General features: G+C 38.5%; 1 protein-coding gene across 1 annotated transcript; it reads right to left on the bottom strand.

Annotated features, from left to right (window-relative positions):
- Nucleotides 1–18060: 18060 nt before the first annotated feature.
- LOC123961952 (troponin I, fast skeletal muscle-like) lies at nt 18061–21759 on the bottom strand. The gene is made up of 6 exons (XM_046037786.1): nt 21677–21759; nt 21422–21458; nt 21145–21264; nt 20212–20301; nt 19955–20128; nt 18061–18472 (listed from the first exon to the last, which is right to left on the bottom strand). The coding sequence occupies exons 1-6, from the start codon at nt 21682–21684 to the stop codon at nt 18395–18397; spliced, it is 507 nt and encodes a 168-aa protein (XP_045893742.1). The 5' UTR covers nt 21685–21759; the 3' UTR covers nt 18061–18394.
- Between the last annotated feature and the right edge of the window lie 958 nt (nt 21760–22717).

Genomic DNA, 22717 nt, shown 5'->3' with positions numbered 1-22717 from the left:
AGCAGCTGCTGCTGCTTCTACTTCTGCTTTTTTTCCTGTACGTATTCAACGTAATGATGAAACACACTTTCTAGGGCAGTTTGTCCGTTTGGACTACTGTAGAAACATGGCGGTGCAACATGGTGTCGTCCATGTAAGAGGACCCGCGGTGTATGTAGATAGAAATTGCTTATTCAAAGGTAATAAAAAGATAACGGTTCATTATATAAGGTCTTTAAACATTGTTATGGATATTATATTGCATTTCTGTCTATAGATCCTCCTAAATATTACACATTTAACCTATAAAACTCAAAATTTACCTTCCACAGAGACAAAAATCTGTTTTGCTTTAAAACTCTTGGGACCATTCTGTAGTAATCATCATCATTTCACAGTATGTAGCTTTACAGTAGCACATTCAAGGCCAGACTGCCTTACAGTGCATACATCTCCAGTGGGTATCCAACCCCTGACCCCTTGCCCTAATGACTGTGCAGCAGAGTGACACATCAGGCAGCCACAGGGTCTCATTGTGCAGCCGTGAATATCTGCGAAGGGATCGAGTTTCAGATTCCTCAGATTATTAAAGCTGATGAGGGGAAAGATGATCTGAAGCGAAGGATCTGAGGCTGAAGATGACAGATTGAATGTCTGCTGCTGGGTGAACCCGCCTGTGTACTGTAAACAGTTTGCGTTGAGGCAACGCGGCTCCGGCCGGAACACAATCACATAAACTTGGATTTTATGCTGCTGGTGTCCTTGAGGGCTTTTCTTCCAAGAACATGATCGCTTTGTTTTTTCAGCTTGCGGTGATAAATAAAGACAGGTTTCCATGCCACCGCAGATCTGCTGACACCCGGCTCACAATGAAACCTTTCTCGGGAAACTTGTCTGTTTCTTACTGCAAAATAGAGTTTCTCCAACTGTCTATGGCTCGGAAATCCTCTGTGTTTTACACATATTTATGATTTATGAAGTGGAGAACATTTTGTTTTGTTGTATAATGCTGCCATGGTATTTTGACCAAGTCTGCCAATGTGCACATAAAAAAATAATTTTTTTTTTAGATCTGACTTAGTCTTATTCTAAAGTAATTGTTTAAATTTTCTAGCAAGACTGCAAATTTGGACCGTATTCTAAATATCACCAAATGAAATAATGCACTGAGTTGTGCATTATTTTTGTCGGCCCCACTTCCAGACAGCAGTCATCAGGTTAAAGTATATCTATGTAAATGGTTTCTTATGTAAAGTTCTCAGGCTCAGATTGTTATGTGTGTCTGAGTAACACTGAGAAAAGGATCCTTACAGAGATAGAGCTATTTTTTAGGATAAGATTGGTGTTTTTTAGGATAAGGATTGGTGTTTTTTAACCTTTGAAACACCAAAGTCATACAATATTACAAACAATCCGACTGAGGAACCGGTAGACCAGCAACTCCTGTGTTCTGCAAGGTAAAATTACAGTTTTTAATCAACGGAGTCTGGTTGCTTTAACGACAGCGATATAGTGACTGGTTAAACATCTATGTTTGAACTCGGACCCCTCAGAGGGGCCATAAAACTGATTTACCAACCTTAAATATCTGCAGAAGAAACGTCTCTGGCAGTTATTATCAACTCGATGGCAGACGTGAAGCTACATTAATGGGCGTGCACTCAGTTTACGTCCTCTTCATACTCCCAGCTAGCCCTGCAGTTCAGTGCATGAGGGGACAGCAGCTTATGATGAAGTACAAACTTTCTCACATCAGTCTGGTTTTGAGTTTTCTGCTCTGAGGTGGAAACTACGATCCAGCATCACCAGACCGCTGACTGAGCAAAGTGTGTGAGCATACAGCACTCTGTCTATTGAGCACAGGTGTGCACTGCTGTTAGAGGACACCACACACCTGGCTCATACTTAAACACCTCTCAGAACAAATTGTAGAGATTATTTTGCTATTTCTGATCAATAATGTGTGTAAATAAATAAACAAACAAATAACGTGTGTATTGCTGGTATAAAGGAGGTACACAAATGACAAGACGCCATCATCAGTATTTTGTTAATTCTGTCGAACAAAACCTGATTTTCGTGTATCCAAATACTTTTCTCAGAAATTATTTTAGAAAGTATTTAGCAGAAATTAAATTTCCCCCTTCAATGAATGTATGTGACACTTACATTTAGAGTTAGTTTTTATCTTTTACATTACAAAATGTTACATTTTGATCAGTAATGATAAAAAGCATTGTCAAAGTTCTTCATTCATGAATGCAAAATGCTTTAGAGTGCAGGAGGTCAATCCTATGTTCCCCAGATTAATATGGCAGATAATGGGAACATGGCAATAGGTCCTATGTTCCCCAGATTAATATGGCAGATAATGGGAACATGGCAATAGGTCCTATGTTCCCCAGATTAATATGGCAGATAATGGGAACATGGCAATAGGTCCTATGTTCCCCAGTTTTAGGGTCAGGGTTAAGGTTAAGGGACCCTGGGAACATAGTTATGCTCCCGAGTGCAGCATTTAAGGATTAATGTTTACTTTTCTCAAGTCTCCGAGCTGCCTTTATTATAAAGAATGTAATTTATTTATTATTATTATTCTATCTGCTCCATTGTGCTTAGAAGGGAGACCGGGATGGTTTTAACATTTTTGACATTTCTGTCTGTCTCTTGGAGCTCTTTTAAGCCAATGCGCTCAAAATGTGATACAAACTAGTCACATGTGTCTGCTATTAAACGGTGTAATTGTTTACTCTCAAACAGGAGTAAAACATTACCATTCACCCCAGAGTCTGGGTTAGTTTTAACATACACTGGGGTGAAATGCACAGATATACAATAAGAGATTTGAGAAAAACACGATATTGACATAAATTACATAATTAGTATGGGTGTGTTTGTGTGTATAGGGGTGATCCAAGTATCTTAGTTACTGCCAGTCAGTGAACATAAAAATAAAATTGTTCACTGAATATTAGTATATTTGTGCTTGTTTGTCTTGCACTGACATACTACACTCCTGGAGAGTAGACCTCTTACACCAACAATTGAATATATTAATAAAATGTGTTTGTTAGACACATACTTAAATTCAAAGAAAACATATAAATACAACTAAACATTTTCATAGTTGTTACAACTGACCCAGACTCTTGTAGCCATGAACTATAGCTTACCTTACAGCTTATAGCTAAAACATTAGCACTAACAACTTGCGTGAAATATGTCTACATAGATACAAATAAACATGGTTTAACATTTTACCTACAAAGCAGACAATGCTATATAACCAAAACTTCCTTCCTCAAAATTATTTTTTACCTTAAAATTGGCTGTGCCTGCCACAGGGTGATACTTTTACCTGGAAGACTAAACTGAGCATGTGCAGGGTGAATCAGGTGATTAGTTCCTGATCAGAAAAACTGGACGTGTTACAACTGACCCATGTTACAACCATCCCCGGGTTTTACCCCCCTGTGGGTATATATAGAAATATATAATATGGTATAATACATGAAAAAAAAGACATAAAACTCTTTATACTGTGGCTGAAATGAACACTGCAGCTTCTAGTGAGATTTCTTTCTTGTATGAAGATGTGAGATAAGTTTTTACTTTTTACTTTTAAAATTTACAAGAACAGTTTTTGTTTTTTGGGGTTACAAAAAATAAATGGTTTCTGTACTGAAATGGCTTCTGACAAGCCCTGATTCGCAAATGCATGAGGTAAAATTATACACCTGCGACTCACTCACACTTTTCAGTAACGTATACGCTGTAATTAGTGTTTGATACTTCACTCCAGACAGACAGCAGACGGGGCAGCAGAGGTTTGAACAGTCACATCTGAATCCTGAGCAGGATTAAAGCCTTGGATGAAAACGTAATGTTAACATTCAAAACCACAGAAAGTGCTTAGGTAATCAGTTGGAAAGCAACGTGTTTATTTGCTTGGAGGGAGACGAACCTGGACCACACAGAGTCAAGAGGCCGATACATCCTGATGCTGCTGAAGGCTACAAATGGGTCAAATACAGGACAGGAAAAAGCAAATACAGCACATATAAGCAAGTACTGTATGTACAGTAAACATCTACATATAGATCAATATAAATGAGTCCGAGTTGAGATGCCTGCTCAGATGAATAACCTAAGTCACATGACCTAAGTTACACGATGTTTAACACATGGAAAACATTGTAAAACAGTTGTGGTTTGGTAAGGTTTAGGAAAAGATTGTGGTTTGGGAATAAATAAGTACATTATGTAAAAAATGTCAGCTTCATGTTGCTTTCACATGGCACTCGAACCTCGGTCTCCTGAGTGAAAAGCAGAGTTTACTTCAGCCATCCAGCCCCACCCCTCTCCTACATGGATTTTGTCGCTGTTTATACTACGTCAACTGAATTATTCTGCCACTCGCAGAGGATGCAGTCTAACAAAAAACGTAAACATAGGTCATAATAAGCTATATTATAATCGACCTAAACGGCTGTTTTTCTAGTGAGGATGGCCTGGATTGTGATCCTAAAAATTTAATTTTAATGTCAAAGAAAATGTAGTTTTATTTCAGTGACTGTGACTTTTGGGCGTTTCCTGTTTTATTTTGAAAGTATCTTTTCTTATGTGCCTTGTGTAACTTTGCTTCCTGTCTTTATTTGTTATGTTTCCCGCCTGTTTGATTGTCTCCCCTCCCAGTGTTACACTTGTCTTGTTATCGGGCCCTCTCTTGTGTATACATTCTGTGTGTTTCCCTTGTCTTTTGTTGGTTCGTCTGGGTCTCTTTGTTTTGCCAACCCTCTCTTCAGTATTTCCCTCTGGTTTTTGATCTTTTGCCTGATTGTTGGATTATTGCCTGTGCTTTCTGGATTTGTTTGCCTTGTGTTTTGTAACTGTTCATCTATTTAAGACCCTCGCCTGCTGCATTTTATCGTACGGCTTCCCCCCCTTTTTGTTTTATTGTTAATAAACAGATAAATTAAACCTGCTCTGCCTCGGCAGTCTGCGTCTGGGTCCTACTGATGGTTTACCTGCTCCTCGCTTGACTTGCCAAGACAGACGCTAGCTAAACTGTTGTAACTGAACTGTTAAGGTGCAGAAGTTATTCTTCTTCTGGTGTGTTACCAAATAGCATCAGGTACCACTTCAGGAAAGCAGACCGTTATTTATATGTAGCCCAGGAAAAGCCAGATGGATTGCAATCAGAATTGTGATTTGGATACTGGAGACATGTATATCTGGATTTTATCTGGATAAGTAAAAAGATTGGTGTAAATGAGGGTAAAGTTGCCTCCATTTCATCGCTGGATTACTTGGTAAAATTAGTCCCACAGTATCAACCTGAAGAATAGCATTTAACACAAGTCAATAACTGAAGTTTTTGTTAATAAAATCAATGGTGTTGCTTGAAATGACCTCCTTCTCATGTTCTGTTCTTGAGAAATTAATTGTTATCATGAAAACCTCCAGGATTTTTTCTGCACTAACACAAGAAGTGATGATCACGTTTCAGAGAACCTGACTGGCTCGGGAATATTCACCTACCCGGAGAACGGAGAACAGGGTTGTTGTTCCTTCATGCCCCGAGGCCTCCTCCAGGTTTTATGAGCTTTATCAGGATGGCTTTTATGGCAGCGTAGTTATTTTACAGCCCCCACCAGGAGCTTTACAGCATGTAGGAGCGGTGTTGAGTTTACTGACGGTGTAATGCAGCACTGATTCCACACACAGATGGAGGAATGCAGCCTTGTTAAAGCAGCAGCGAGCAGGAATGATTTATTCCTACTGAGTGAGGTAAACCAGGAAGAGACACAGAGGATATACCACCAAACCTGGGGGGTAAAACATAAGCTGATTTGGAACTACAATAAAATATTAAATCACAAATAAAAGCCTCCATAAAGGACTGTAGTAAACTTAACACAGGGTTTTTTGCATGGATGTTGTACTGGACTCTATCTCAGTTTGTTACAATAATGCACATCTTCTGTACTACTATCTTGCACATTGCAACTACTTTTGTACTTCGTACTGTGAATAATTGCACATTTCCTGGTAAATATTTTGCACATCCTGCACAAAACTGTACAGCTTCAAATCTTTCTGATTTGAAGTACTTGCTTTATGTTTTTTATAGTTTCTACTTACTTTTTTATTGTTATGCAACAAATTACCAAAGCAAATTCCTTGTATGTGGAAACCTACTTGGCAGTAAACCAGATTTTGTAGAATCTGCTGTAAATAAGAAGAAATTTAAATTTACCTGATGCTTATATCCAAAGCAACTTCCAATGGCTGTACATGTCAGAGGTCGCACGCTTCTGGGGGATTGAACCCGGGGTCTCTCACACCAAAGGTATAGTCTTACCCATTGCGCCATCACCACCCCGGAAGAACGTGGAAGCAGATCTCAAAGCTGCTGAACGTGTAGCTGAAACCAGTCTGCAGTGCGACTGTGATAAGCCCTGCAAAGATCATCTTCTGCCGCACACGCACTGCATTCAGTCATGATGGCTGTGAAAGATAACAAGAATTTCATTTCATAAAGAAGTTTTTTTGCATTAAAGGCTCAAATAAAAGTAAATAAAGAAAAAAGTAGCAAGAAAGGATGAGCACAGATGGTTCAAATCAGGGGCATAGCGCAAAAATCTGAACCTTGTACGTAGGCATTCTCTATGGGCCTCATCCACAGCTTTTCATTCTAATAACTTTGTGGGCCCTGCTCACATGAGGGCCCTGTACACTCACTCCCCCAACCTCCAGTCCTAGTTCAAATAAATACACAATGAATTATGAAGTAAGTAAACTGATAGAAACAGCAGATCAAGTCCTGAAACCCGACAAAGAGGAGACATAAATAGAAGAAAAAAACCTCCAACAAAAGGATCCAAACTGTTCCAGATGTTAACTCACAACTTCCATAAATAGCAACAGATTGTCATATAGCGGCACCACAATTACTTAAATTACATGCGCCTACACATCTGTATAAGCCTCACATAGTCAGGCAGCAGATTTCAAGCTGTTTTTTGCGGTGTGGAGGCTCAGCGGGTAGTTTGTCGGATTAGGTGCGTCATTAGTGGTTGAAGACCAGAATTGTTTAGCAGGTAACTGGATCCGACAAGAAAAAGAATTACTGACTATGTGTGCTTTGTTACAGATCTGGATCCTAATGCAAAAAATCTTCTGTTTTTAAATAAATGTATTAGATTGTGTATGACCACGCTGACTGCTTTATGGTAATTTCGTCAATAGGCTTCTTTTATATAAAGCCTGCACCATAAAAAAGGCAACTCAAGACAGTCGTATCTTATTGTAGGAGGATTAAATACAAACACAATTAGCATTAGATTACCGAGTTTGTTTTCATTTAATTTACCAAAGACTCCCACACACTGTGATTACGCAGCCTCACTTTATTAATCATGTTACTGTTCATCAGATAAAATTAGGGCCAATCTTAGGGCCAAAGTATTTGTAATAAAGTGAGTACAAGTGAGCGACAACGTCCAGGATTCTTCACAGACAATAGCTTGTGATCATGACTTGTATGACAAATATGTTGCTAATATTTTTATTTTGGCACGACTGGTTTGAAAAGTTTGACAATGGAGGGACAGGCCTATAGATATACTGTTCTGCATTATCATGAATCAATGGTCACTGGTAAGTCTGGGTTTGCAACTGGGCAGGATCGGCCCTAAGAGGCTCTGGGGGGAAGTGTGTCAGCTGGTTTGTGGTGCAGTCAAGTGAAGTCAATTTATTTATAAAGCACTTTTAAAAACAACCAATGTTGAACAAAGTGCTGTACAAGGTTATGCAATTAAAACACAGAGCAATCAAATAAAAACAGACAACAGGAAATAGAAAAACAAGACAGTTAAAAACGAAACTGTTAAGCCAAACGCCAAAGAATATAAATAAGCTTTAAGACAAGACTTAAAAGTTGGCTATCTGTGGTGGGGGGCCACCTGATAATATAAGGAAGTTTATTCCACAGTCTTGGGCCGAAAAGGTGTCGTACACCTAACGCAGGTGTGCTAAGGTGAGCTAAGGGAGGACAGAAATGTCCCGTGGAACAGTAGATTAAATGATAATTAGAATATGCAGCAAAAATAACAATATACAGACACAATACAGCTTGCTTTATTACTTAATCTGCAGGCCCTGGGTTGAAACATTCTAGTCATCATTGCTGTTTCAGTTTTGTGCTCGACGGTGTTGGGATGTATTGCTTCTTGATGTAACAAAATCAGTAATATTATACACGTTAAAATCTCAGTAACGCGCATTACAACGCATTTTAACTCAAAATTAAGTGGTGTTTTGTTATTTAAATAATTCACAAACACCGAGAAACATTTCGGCAGCAGAAAAACAACAACAAGTCCATGAGTTAAATAGTAGGCATAGCGTTAATGATTGAGATTGTAGGCCGGGTCAAACTACTACGACAGCTCGGCTCCTCTTAACTAGACGGTAGCTCCTTTGTTGGATCACGTGTAAATAGATGTAGGCTGTTTTTTTCTGCTTTAATGAATTACTTTCCTGATCAGAGAGGCTGCTGTCAGTTCATCCTGACTGATCCTGTCTGAGTGTTGGGAGATTCAAATAATCAATACGTAAATGCGCACAGTGTCTTTCCCCACCGCTATTAATCAGAAGGTTATTTTTATGACAAAGACCCACCTGATCTGCAGATATAACTCAGCACATCACTAGAACCCACCTATGCAGCACAGTTTACTATCAGAATAATGTGCCCATTAAATAGCAGTGAAAGTACATCAAAAGTAGTTTAAGCATTACAATTACAATTACATAAACCGTAATATTGTAATATAACTTATTACTCTTAAATGACAGTAACTAATAATCTACAATGTATTACATTTTGGAGGTAACTGGCCCAACACTGGTGCTCATATGCTGCTCTCTGAGTGATGCACAACCTGCAGGAAGCAGATGGACATCAGGTTGGGCTGCATTCAAGACTCTGCCAGGTTCATGGTAACAAATCCAGCTTGCAGCTTGGACTGCAGAGGCCTGGCCTGGTGGAAGGCCAAATTCAAAAAGAAATAAATCACCATCCATCCAGAGATGACAAGCGTGCAGAGAGGCAGTGTGACTCTCCTTCAGCCAGAGGGGAAGAAAGAAAGACCCGCTGCCTCCCCCTCCTGCGTGCTCCGGTGTGATGAAAGTGAAACCATATGGGACTCAAACAGGGGAAGGTTAATGAGATTTTGAGCAGGCACTAAATGTAATGGCACTCCTTGAACTTTTACGATGAACTCTGGCAGGCTGGACATAATAACCCCTCAATGACTTTACAGCCTGGGTCAGTTATTAGGATCTGCTTGGGTTACAGTCATGAGGTCTGCAGGGAGCCGGCTGCAGAGCCATATATCTGATTCAGCAGAGTGAGGAGATGGAAAATGACCAGAGCGACTTTCACCACGCAGGAAATAAAGAAAGGTCAATATAAAAAGGTGGATGTAAGTTAGAGAGGGTAGACATAGGGCTTTGGACAATGAAAATGAAACAAATGAAAACAATACTAAAGTTCATACCTACACAACCATCTACATTTGTAATTAAAATATTATTATTATTATATTAGAAATTGAGGGATTTGAACGACAGCTCGGTTTTTCCAATTCAAGTATAGTTTCTAAAAAAGGTGAGAATGATTAACAACATCCTAATAAATCCTTTTTAAAGACGTCTGGACCTGCACCAAAAACTAGTCACTTGTTCTGCAGCTAGTGGCCAAACTTTCCAATAAATAATTTCCCCCAAATGGGCAGCTTCAACGTTTTACTCTACAGCTGTTCCCCTCATGTGACTAAGAAGTGCTACACATAAACCTCTCATGTTTCTGCACAGGTATGGGTCCCTCTGAGTCAACATTTCCATAAGGTAGGAAAAATACAATAAACAACAATTTAGGATTGATCAAGATAAAGATGCAAAGTGTAAAAAAATTAACTAACCTTATCAAAAGAATGTGAAGAAGTAACAGCTCTGACCTCGTGTTAAAGGCGTCTAAGTATTGTACTGCAGTCATAGACTGTATATAAGAAGTGGGCTAAGTCATCGTGACGTCACCCGTTGGTTTGTGGACTCCCGTTTTGAAGCCTCGAGTTTGGCCGTATTTGGACGAGGCGGTGGAGCTAATGGCCGTTTGTGGAGCTAGTTAGCTTGCTTAGCTAGGTGTATCTGTAATTCTTAACTGTCATTTTAACAGGGCTGATAACGTTGTCTAGCGAACACCAGTTTTTAAACTAAATGTACTCACCAGAGAAAGTGAACAGCCGACTCTTGATAAGCTTTTTCAACGGTGCTGATTAAATTTACACAGTGCCGTGGGTACGAGTCACTCTAGCCCCGATTGACAGGACACCATGGTAACAACTTGTCAATCACAGATAATCCCACCCTGAAACATACTTCTTTGCTTTATGGTCTATTTTAAAATAAATGGGGTTCAATCCCTGGCTCCCCCTGGTTGCGTGTCGAAGTGTCCTTGGGCAAGATACTGAACCCCGAATTGCTCCTGGCGGCTGTTCCGCCAGTGTATGAATGAGTGTGAATGTTAGTTTCCGTTTGAGCACTTAGGCTCAGTGTATGAATGTGTATGACTGGTGAATGCAGATGTAGTGTAAAAGCGCTTTGAGTGGTCGAAAAGACTAGAAAGGCGCTATACAAGTACGGAGCATTTACATTTTAAATGAACATCATTTTGTATTGAAGACGACTTGAAACTAGCGACTGAGACCATAAAGTCATTATGAAAGTGTTTACTGAGGTAATAAATCAGCTGAGAAGTAGGGTCATTTTGTATTTCTACTGGAGCCGGACGTCTTTTTGCAACCAGACGTGTCGCCCCCTGCTGGCCATTCAATAGAATGCAGGTTTATGGGAAGCTTCCCGCTTGATTGCAGTGATACCTGTTAGTTAGAAGTTAGCATAACCAGCTAGCCCCGGCTCATCCTGTGTTGTAATACGCAGCTCACAACCTCAAGCAGCAATACTCTGATAATATACATCAGGTCTTCTCCCATCATCTGGGAAACCAAGTGTGAAACCAAGTCACAGTGCCTAAACCTGCATTCTTTCGGCCAGCATGAGGTTCTCCATTGGATACAAAAAGAAGACAGACTGCATTGGAGTTAATGACCTAATGACCCTGCTTCTCACCTGATTTATTACCTCAGTAAATACTTTCCTAATGAGTTAATAGCTAGTTTCAAGTCTTCTTCAACACAGCATGATGTTCATTTAATAAATTATGGCCACATTTAGAGGAAAATAGCCGATGAATCAGGGGATGCTTTAGGACGTGGCCACCCTGTGATTAACTAACAAGTCACTTTTTAATATTTATGCTGTTTATATTTCTTATATTTCATACATACTTTTATTGTTATGCACCAAAATACCAAAGCAAATTCCTTGTATGTGTAAACCTACTTGACAGTGGAGACAATGAAGCTGACTCTGATTGTGACACCACGTCGACCTGTCAGTATCCCTCCCCAGCTTCAGAATTTTCAATTAATGGAGAAAATATTCAGCAGATTAATCAATAATGAAAACAGTAATTAATTAGTAGCTTTATATAAAACGATTAAAAAGCTCCACCTCAACCAGCTGCAACAGTAAAATCTGCTTTTACATTAATGCATGAGTAATAATAATAATAATACTATGATAGTATAATGTATAAAAGTAAACCAGTCACAGGGACATTTTTCCTCATTCAGTACTTTTTACTTTTCATACTAAAAGTATTAAATACATTTTCCTGATTATACTTAACTTACATTTACTTAAAGTAACATTTTCAATATTGATGACTTTTACTTTTTACAGTGTGGTATTAGTACTTTTATTTAAAGGTTCAGTGTGTAACATTTAGAAATGCAATATAATATCCATAACAGTGGTGTATAAAGACCTTATATAATGAACCGTTATGTTTTCATTACTTCAGAATGAGCCATTTCTATCTACACTTACAGTCGCCCTGTTTCTACAGTAGCCCAAACAGACTCAACTCTACAGAGTGTGTTTCTTCACTACATTGAATATGTACGAAGAACAAGAACAAGTAATGTTAGCAGTAGTCGACCGGTTTATTAGAAGTAAGAAAAGAAGACAAATTTGGACAAATGGGGGCCCACACGTAATGTTTAGCACAAGAGCCGACTGCAAGAGCAAACATCTCCTGCATGCTTGGAAAAGGTGGGCTGAGGGGTTTATTCAGGTGGTGTTGGACTAATCAGAATCTTTTTTCCTCTTTAAATCTTTATTGAAAAAAGAGAAATAAAGTGTGCATTGGGCATAAAGAAGTACACAGAACGTACGTGTTCTTTACATATTATTAGGTACTTATGAACTGACATATATATACTGTCATATATACTGATATATACATATTTTGCAAACATGTAATTTGTTATATGGTTATAACGGTTAGTTTGCTGCCCATGTAGAGTGAACTAGATGTCTGCGTGTTGATTATGTGCTCTGATAATCCTAATCCAACACATCTTTGTAGTAGCGTCCATGTCGATTCCATATTTCGACTTAAGAACACATGAAATAGTCTTAAAACTGTGAAGAAACCAGCAAAGTGACCAGATATAATACAGTATTATACATTATGTCCAATAAATGGTCTAACCCTATGAGGTTTTCCCTCTCATTAATTTTCATTTCATTCTCCATGTGTCTGCAGATACAAAACTGTCCGTTCCAGTCCTCACTTTTACCCTCCTATCGTCCCAAAATAACAAAACAAATAGAATAAGGAAAGAAAACATGAACACATACAGAGACACACAGCTGAGAGAAAGTCAGAGACACAAATATAAGTTCCTGTATACAGTCAGGCAACACTCACATCCTTTCTTTAGCCATAGGAGTCATTTACACTGGGGACGCTGGAGACATGTCCCCACCACTTTTTGAAATGGCTGATTATGTCCCCACCACTTTTAAAGCATAATTTGTTCAAAAAACATTCTGAAAACATGCAATGCATTTAAAATATAGAAGAAACAAATGCGCATTGTCCAAAAAAAGACAAGCTACTGATTATAAAATAACCCAATAATGTGAACAACTTCTTGACACAGTTTGTTTTTGGCCAAGTTTTCCGTTCTCTCCCTGTGAACATGACAAAAGAGGAGGGAAAACTAAATCATGCCTACACATGTGTTGCCTCAGCAGGGATGATATTACATAAGAAAAGTTGATCTACAGGAGAAACAGATCTGAAACTAACGCCTGAGTGCTGCACTGACTTAGATTCTGTTATATTTATATAGTTTGAAATGTCACGTCCTACCTGAATGTTGTGTTTCCTTTTACATAAATAAAAACATTTCCACCATAAAATGGTGCAGAAACTTTCAGCATTGAGGATAACTTTAAAACACTCTTTAAGGATCTTTTCGTCTCGTAACCTTAATATCGCGTATTGTGACGTCTCACAAGCTAAGTGTCTCTTCACACCCCCAATCTAAGCCACCATCTAATGTCCTCACCACTTTTCAACATAGTGACGCCCTTGAGATACTTCAGAGCGCTGTGTTGCTGTTCAGAACAGAAAAACAGAACAAACACGCCCCCTACTGACCCTGAACCTTCATTCCCGTCGGCAGGACAACCTCTGACAGCTGATCTGAGGTCAGTTTCAGCTCTGAGCATCTGAACAGATGACTTTTATTCTTGTTGTTTGTATTATTGTGAGTTTTAGCATCTTCTGTATTCACCATTTGTTGACCTCTCTGCAACCTACATGCTGTTTTCTGCCCTGAAAAGCTCCAGACTGGTGTCAAATATTCAGTTTTTGTCCTTTTATTTTAGTTAGTTTTAGATGATTTAAACTGACAACCAGCACAAAATCCTCCAGTCACTTCAGTCCAGAAATAACAAGTATCAGTTTCCTGAGTAATATGTTGGTCAAAGGGGACACCCCTCTGAACTCTGACCTCTCTGAGACCCAAGGTGGGTGTGGGCCTGTAGCTCTCTCTGTGTGGCATGAGCATGTTGACTAAACAGGAAAGTAAATGTTTTTTTCTAAGTCATCAGTTTGTTTGAGTTCATTAAAACAAAGATGGAACTAAAGTCATTGTTTTTGGAGATTACAAGTAAGCAGCTTCAATCAGCAATGTTAAAAACCACAAACCAAGCTAGAAATATTGGTGAAGTCATGGACTCTCCTGACTTTTAACTACAATATTGTCTTACAAAGACAGCCTACAATCACCTGATAATATTTCAGGGATTAAAGGACTTATGTCTCAGCTGGAAAAACTTTTAAAATACTTCTGTTGGTTTAAAAAGCACTGAATGGTTTAGGGCCAAAATAAATTTCTGATCTCCTGCTTCGTTATGAACCATCCAGACCTCTCAAGTCATCTGGGGACAGGTCTGCTTTCTGTCCCCAGAGTCTAAACTTAACACAAAGAAGCATTTTATGCATCAAATATCTGGAACAAACTCCCAGATAACTTAAATCTAATTTTAGGCTTTTACCTTGCACTGTTTTTTTCTTTTTTGTATTCAACTCCTTTTAAGTTGTATTTAAATGTGTTTTTATGTTTTCCTATGATGCTTTAATGTTTACTGTCATGTTCTTGTTGTTGAAATGTGCTATACAAATTAACTTGCTTGGCCAAACCATTATAAAAAGGATTGCTCCGGACCTTGATTACAATCCAACCCCAATTAGCTGTTCTAAAATCACTGCAAACCACGGCGCCTTGTGGCTTATTGTTTTAATTTAGTCATTAAGTGTGACTTTTTTGAAAATCCCTGCTCCTCAGGGCTGCTCAGTTTTTACAGATAGCTTTTTACAGCTAATTAAAACCAATTATCATTAATTAAATGCAATTTAGCACCAAATTAAGTAGCAAGAATGAAAAACCATGGAATTGAGAATCAAATCCAAACTTAGCTCAAACATTTGTGTTTTTCTTGTGATTTAAAATTGTATATAAATATCACCCTGGTTTCCCATGATCTCTTTGCCACAGATGAAGTTTGGCTGTTGTTTGTACACTAGAGAAAAAAAACCTGGATGTGTTTTGTCCTATTAACTCACGGCTTTGGGAGCAGTAAAAGTCCTTTAAGATATCAATGCCTGGACAGAAAAGTCTGAATGGCTTATATGTTTCTTGGGGCAGGTATTTGATGCATATCGTAGTTTGAATGACACATTTTGGGCCAATCGTTTCGGACAGTCAGAAGATTACCATGACGGCTGCCAAGACGTTACGTGCAACCCGTTCTCACTCGCAAGTTATGACTGAGGGGTCTTCACCAAGCGCCCGCATGTGACAAGTTGGGACAAAACGTCATGTTCCTGAACACGCTTTAGAAAAATTGTACAGGATACTTTTTTGAAATCTGTAAATACTTTTCACTGTAAAATAAGAAAACTGCTAAACACTATTATAAACCCACAGTAGATAAGACTGAGCCCAGCAGACGGTTTTTAAAGGGAGTCTTGGTGAAGTCACATGATCCAAATATAACTCTTAAGGCGTCTCCTCACATTCCCCTAGAGGCCAACAGGATAAAGTTAGCTGCTGAGGAAACTTTAGAGGCCCCTGAGCCTCGGGCCCCCAGCAGGCCGGAGGCAGAGCTCTGAGCACCATACAAGGAGTGTGAGAGCATCAGTGTGTGTGTGAGTCTGGAAGCAGCAATGTGTTGAATCACTGTGGGAACGTTTTGGGAGTGTGGATCATTGATCACCTTCCTTCACACCCAGTGAGACGTCATTTAATGGCACTAAAATGTTTGTTTCTCCAGTTTGAACAACACCTTGTTAATTTAGTTTTACCAAACACTGTGATCACACCGTAGGATGCCTCCGAATGATTTTTGGAAACTCTCTGACCTTTGCCTTTAGTGCCACCATCAGGGCAAGAGCTTAAACAGAAGAAATATAAAAGGTTAAGATTCAGACTCTATGGCAAGTCATGTGATGCGAGCAGGAACCTCCAAGTTCAAAAAGTGGAGCCACTGTTCCTTTAACCTGAAGGGGGCAACTCCCAACTTCTGACTTAATTTATTACCTCAGTAAAGAGTTTAGTAATAATTGTATGATCTCAATCATGGGTTCAAAGTCTTCTTCAATACAGCGTGATGTTCATTTAGAAAATGATGGAAATTTAACCAGTGCCTATTAGGAGTCGTGATCTCGTCACTTGAGAGAACTTTTTAGATGATCTCCTTTAATAATTCATAGAGTTTCCTTTTCTCATTTGTCTTTACTGATTTGTTGTGGCAGGAAGGTTTGGACCGGATTCAGACAGCTTCTCTAGCATCCTCAAAATAAAATCAGCAACTCAGGACATTGTATTTTAAAGTAATTCTTATAATCCAAGTAACTTCTTTATTGTAAAGGGTGTAAACGAGTCTTTTCATGCCCATTTAATAATGAACCATAGCCTAAACAATAAATGAACATCCATACGTGGAATAGTCGCTGAGACACTAACAGCGCACGGATAATATTATAAAAACTTAGAACGCTAAAGAGACCTCTCTACTGACTCTGAAAAACACCAAAAGAAAGATGCCCAGGGCCCCTGCTCATCTACGTGAACCATAGACTGTATATAAAAAGGCGTGAACGTGCCTTAAGCATGCTGCAAGGAGGCGTGAGGACTGCCGCTGTTGCCAGGGCAATAAATTGCAATGTCCATACTGTGAGATGCCCAAGAAAGCACTACAGGGAGACAGGAAGGACAGCTGATCGTCCTCGCAGTGGCAGACCACGTGTGATAACAGCACCGGACCACAGGGCCACACCAGATACTGTTAATTTTGATTTTGTTCAGGGAAACATTTTTCCATTACTGTTACTTATATGTCTGTGAAACTTTCTTCAGTTTATGTCTTAGTTGTTGAATCTTTTTATGTTCGTACCAATATTAACACGTTAAGTTTGCTGAAAATAAAAGCAGTCGTACACGTATATACGCGTTCAATGCAGCTTTCAAACAAGAGCAGCACTTAAAACTGTGGTCATGTCTCCAGTGTCGTTTTACTGAGGACTACAATTTTTAACGTGATGCAAAGTCACGTGGTGCTGTCAGGATGAGATTTACGATGTTGTAAGGACATTCTGAAAGTATTTTCCACAAATGTTTAATTAATGTATATTTAATTTAAATATCTTGTTAATCCGTCAGAAGGATCATGATGCAACAGCGTCTCACAAAATTTAATTCACTTCACCCAGTCCATGAATTCGTACTTACAGTACATATATAAACTGAAATAAATTAAATAACATGTAAAATATCATTTGCACCTGTATATTCTGTATATAGGCAATGATCCATATTCTTATTCTTGACTCAGATACACCATCAAACTTTAGCACTGCAAACAAAACTGGATACTGATCTAGCTTTTCATCATGTAATGTTACTATTAAAAGTACAAAATATTAATAAGAGTAATACTTGAGACTTATTTCAAATTGATAGCAGCATCATACCCATGAATTTTTTTATTATTTTATTTTTATTATTTGTTGCACACCCCTGTGTGTGATGCTGATTTTTATGCAACTTGTCTATGTTTCACAATGACTGGCGTAAAACACTTTGCTACCTGTATAGAAAAGTGCTATATAAAAAAAGCTATTATTATTACTATTATCTCTGAAGTGTCACAGGTCAGGTCAGTTTGTCAGTTTCAGATTAAATTCAGAACATAATTGTTGTAGTTTTTTAAAACTATATCCAGCAAGATCAAATTAATTTTGTTTCTGGAAATAGTTTTTAGACAAAAAAGTCAGACAAATTGCACTGATTTTAGGTGAAATAATAGTGAATAAATAAAACAATCCAGTATTTTCTCACCAGAATGTTAATCCTGTTGAAGGCTTTGAAACGGGGTTTAGGAGAGGCAAGTTATACATTCACAATATTGTTTTACATGACCAAAAATTTGGGTAAACACTTCTATGAGTTTGCTTGTTTCTGAAATTATGTCCATGGTTCTTTAAATGGATGAGGAGGCAAATAAAGACACCAAGAAACAAGTCCACACTTGTTTTCTTCCACATTTAATTTTATTGTTTATTTTCAACATGGTTCAGTTTGTGTGAATGTTTCCCTTCATGTGTGGAGTTTAAGACTTTGTTGTTGATGTGTGAACCTGCAGAAACTCTCCACACTCCTCCACCTCCCTCCAGACAAACAACAACAACAACAACAACAAAAACAACAAGACAAATCCTCAAACACCTTAAATATCCTACAGAGTGACACTGTTCAGACATGCTAACATGCTGTTCAGCCCTGTGCGACTTCACCGTCTGGTTCAGCCAACACATATAAGACACGTGGAGTTCATATAAACAGAAAGACAAACAGCAGCGACGCGTTTAGGAAGTCTCGAACATCTTCTTCCTGTCAGCCTTGTCCTCAATGTTCTTACGCCAGTCGCCCACCGCTTCTGTAGGCTGCGGAGCAGAAAACACAAACGCTTATTTAACAGTGAGTGAGAGAGAGCTGCCTACTCAGGGAGCTTTGGACTGGAGCGGAGAACCAACTTATCTGATCTGGTATCTGTATGTAAAGCCCTTTGATTTGGGATTTAAAGCTGGGGCAATGTTTAAGAGCCAGCAGGTATTTATTATTGAGTCGGCCGAGACATGCCATTTTGAGATTGTCGCCATCGGCTGATACCTGCACTCACAAGGCTGACATATCATCCGAAATGACATCTGATCTAAATCTAAAACCATTACTGACAAGTGTTAAAAAAAGTATTGTTATACTGTAGAGAATAATGCAGCCGAATGACGTAACTTCGGACAAACTGTACCCTGCTCTCCCTTAAACACCAAGCACGCACCAAGCTTCCATCTAAATCAGCAACATTACTGGCTGAGATAACATGTATATTAGATTTTACTCTGCATGGAATAATGGAAATATACATGTCTGTTTCTTTCCCTGCTGGCGGGTTCTTGTTTTTTAAGATAAAATCAAATGTGTGCGATTACTGTGTGGACAAGGTCAAGACCCGAGCAGATCAGAGCTCTTGCGCCTACGATGTCAGTAATGTATCTGGGACAAGCACAGTAGGTTTCACAAATACCATCATTAATTACACAGGTTTAATTGTCTAACATCACTGCATCAGCATACTGACTGATGTATAAATGTGTTTTTGCCCTTTTCCAATTAGTATTTGAGTTTGATCCAATATTTCAACCATAATAAGGACGCGTGCTGTACGCTTAGTTTGTAGTCATCCAAAACTAAATCCACTGAAGCTAAGTCAGTTCTAACATTTGTTTTGTTTACTCATATTATTTCTGAACTGGACTTTCAGAAAGTAGGAACTTGAGTTTGGACGAACATTTTTAAACATGAAAAATGAAAATGATTATTGAAAATAATTTATTAATCTTACACAAAAACAAATAACAGCTTGTTTTTCATACTTTTCGATGTTAAGGCCTACTATGTTCGATTTGTGAGACCAGGATGTTGGCTGACTTTGGCCCGTTTTGTGGTTTTGGTGTTAGACATTGATAGAATGCGAAACCATTTTGGATTCCCAGTTAAATCTGACAAGGCTACATGGACTAAACGCAGTACAGAGTTCCTGCGCCCTTCCATATTTACACTTGCTATTTAGAGTGCAATTAATTACGTGTGCTCACATTGACAAGTATGGCAAAAGGCAGTGACGGCGTGTGCAGATTAAAACTGCAATTAAAATGCCTCAAACTTAATCTCAGCGGGATTCTACAACATCTAATCAAACATTAAGCTATGCACACGATATTTGTCAATATGAAATCTAAATGTCCTCCTTTTGAAAAAACATAACAATAACTTTTCTACAGCAGTAATTAAGATTCATTCCCAAGACAATCTCCCTTCCTGTGAGGATAAAAATGATAGAAGTTGTAAAAATCCTGTAAACTCACCTCCTCTTTCACCTCCTTCTTCACCTGCTTCAGGTTGGACCTCAGGTCCATGTTGACCGTGTGCTTGGAGCCCAGCAGAGCTTTCAGCATGGAGTCAGCAGACATACGTACTTTCTTCAGAGCGGGTTTCTTCACACCTCTCAGATCCACCACTTTGATGTTCAGATCTTGAATCTATGAGAAGCAAAAGCTTTTCATTTTAGCTTACTGTCCCTAAGAAGGTCCTTCGTGTCGTGATTCTGTCAGACGGCGTTTACCTCTTTGTCTGCCTTCTGAACTTTGGCCTCGATGTCGTACCGCTCCTCGTCGATCTTGTCGATGAGGGCGTGGAGCTTCTTGCAGCATTCCTATTGACACGCAAACACACACGGTTCTCACGTTACATATATGGTCAATTTCAAGAATAAGCATCTTGGTGGCTAAACGCAACAGCGATATTCTGTTCTCATGCTACAGGCCTGTAAAGCATGGGTGACAGGAGTGTTGATGAATATTCACTGTTTTTAGCAATATGTATATTTAGTGTTATATTATTTGGAACATGGTTGTACAGACTTAAATAGTGTTTTAAAGATAAATCCCAATAAAAGTCAACATTTAAACAGTAAATACTGCCAAAATATGGACATTCGCCTGGTATATTTTGAAAATATTGGATGATAACTGTTGTATTTTACTTTATTTTCATCAAATTTACAGTTACAATTGCATTCCAGGGGTATTAAACATATTCAGATGCATTATAACAGTATGATGGTTTTGATGGTTTACTGCATAAAAATATACCTTTTTTTTTTTTACCAGGAGACAATGAAAATATCCTATTTTTTAGTTATTGCATCTCCATTTAGTCTGTAATTGTAAAATAAACATGTTAATTTGCAGTGGATTTATTTTCCTGAACTTCTGACATTTCAGAGGAGACCAGAATTATGCATCTAGGCCAAATGGTTGAGGAGTTATTCCTAATTCATTTTGGTTATTTTCGGTGTTTTTCCTGGAAATAGGGGCAAATAGCTGGCTGCCCCCAACAGGTTTAAAGTAGGTGTAGCTGCATTAAAGTTCACACGTCAAAGTGTCTTAGAAACTGGACTTTCTGCCTGTGTGATTATTGAAAGTTCATCCAAAACGGCGGCCGTATCTTTATCTTTTTATTACGTTTTTTAGCAGTTTGTGGATGCTCCTCTCACCATCAGGTCTCCGTTCAGGTCCGGGGCGGGACAGTGTTCGGCCAAGTAGGCCGCCTTAGCCGCTGCGATGTCCTTTGTCTCCTGTTCGAGCCAGGTCTGAGCGATTCCAAGGATCAGGCTCTGCAGGACAAACCACAGCGAAATTTCTCGTAAGCAAATGTCCCTTTTGATGGTTTTCACTGAGTATTTTCAAGCTAATATTTTCAGGAAAACCTTTTTTTATCCAGGGCTGTAAGAAGTAGGTCTATAATTAAATACAAACAAGTGGTTGGTTTACCTTCAGGTGATGCCTGCGGCTGGAAGTCATCTTTTTCCTATCATAAACCAACAAGTCCATTAATATTTACAATGAAAATATCCATCTTGATGAAAGATTATTTGCTATTTGTCCAATGCAGTTTTGCTTGTTTAAAGTACTGAGTATATTTGGAGTTAGTATCTTGAAATAAGGCTGATTTCTATCCTAATTTCTGATTATTAATCTTAATTATTTTCCACTTTTCCAGTCAGAGTTAATGTTGTTCAGACTTACTCAGACATCTTGGCGGTTTTTGCGGTTCACACCCTGCATGAAGACACACATAAGAACACATAGACGGGAGAAAACATTTGAGTCTTTTTGACCTCTGATCAACGCCGTAGTGGTTCAGATCAGGATGTCAGTTTGAGATTCTGTGAGATCAGCATGTTCTGCTGCTCTGATGGAGATGGATAGACACGAATATTTGTGCCGTAACGTGAGCCGAGGCCACAGCTGAAGAGCAGCGACGTCGTCTGAACTAAACTGGGACTGTCAGGATTGGATGTCTCGACTCGGCGGTTTACGACCATATCAGGTGTAGGGTTAATTTAAAACAATCCTACACTGGAATATCATTAAATAAAGTTCATCATCTTTAAATTACTTTGAATATTAAAGGTCCAAATCAGGTGAAGTGATCTCTTAATGAGTCATTTAATCCAATTTTAGCTTTTTGGTTTTCTTTAATATTGTTTTTAAAAAGTTATATTTTTGTTTAAAAATTTCTACAGTGACTTCTCAGAACAGACAGACCCAAATTTACCCCCTTTAGAAGTTCTACAATATACATTTTTCTCACATGGTAAGGCTTAAACTTGACTTTTTGAAACTGCGAAGCTAAAAATAAAATAAATAACAGCCAAGAAATGAATTAAACCAGATGTTCAGAAGATCCAATTGCTCAATCTTGCCAAGAAAAATGCTTTACTTATTAACCATGAATAATAACAGCCTAATATACATAGTAATTAAGCACTTAAGCGTCATTAAGTCTGTCCAATTATTGTCAGAGTGTAAAATTTGCAACCAAAAAGCTTTAATGAGAATTTTAAGTCCTCTGCAAAAGACTTGAGTGACTAAAAAAAAAACATTTTAAAACCACAATATATTTCTCAATGCAAACCATCAAAGCATCAGATTTTAACAGCTGTTCAGACAACAAGCCAAAATGGTAATTTAGCCACCTGAGTGCGTTAGTTTTAAGACTTTGTAGGGTTACAATAACTTTCTAACGCTCAGCTGCAAACAGCTTCGGGAGCATAAAACTCAACA

Source organism: Micropterus dolomieu, linkage group LG22 (assembly GCF_021292245.1).
Source record: "Micropterus dolomieu isolate WLL.071019.BEF.003 ecotype Adirondacks linkage group LG22, ASM2129224v1, whole genome shotgun sequence".
NCBI lineage: Eukaryota > Metazoa > Chordata > Actinopteri > Centrarchiformes > Centrarchidae > Micropterus > Micropterus dolomieu.
The sequence above is the reverse complement of the archived record's forward strand: the minus strand, read 5'-3'. Positions and strand labels throughout refer to the sequence as shown.

Bases quoted from the DNA above. Each gene is read 5' to 3' on its own strand.
- LOC123961952 (XM_046037786.1), bottom strand. The intron at 21,265-21,421 runs GTAAACCAACCA...TTTGTCCTGCAG, and splicing joins GCCGCAGGCATCACCTGAAG to AGCCTGATCCTTGGAATCGC. The intron at 20,129-20,211 runs GTAAACGCCGTC...TGCTTCTCATAG, and splicing joins TTCAGAAGGCAGACAAAGAG to ATTCAAGATCTGAACATCAA.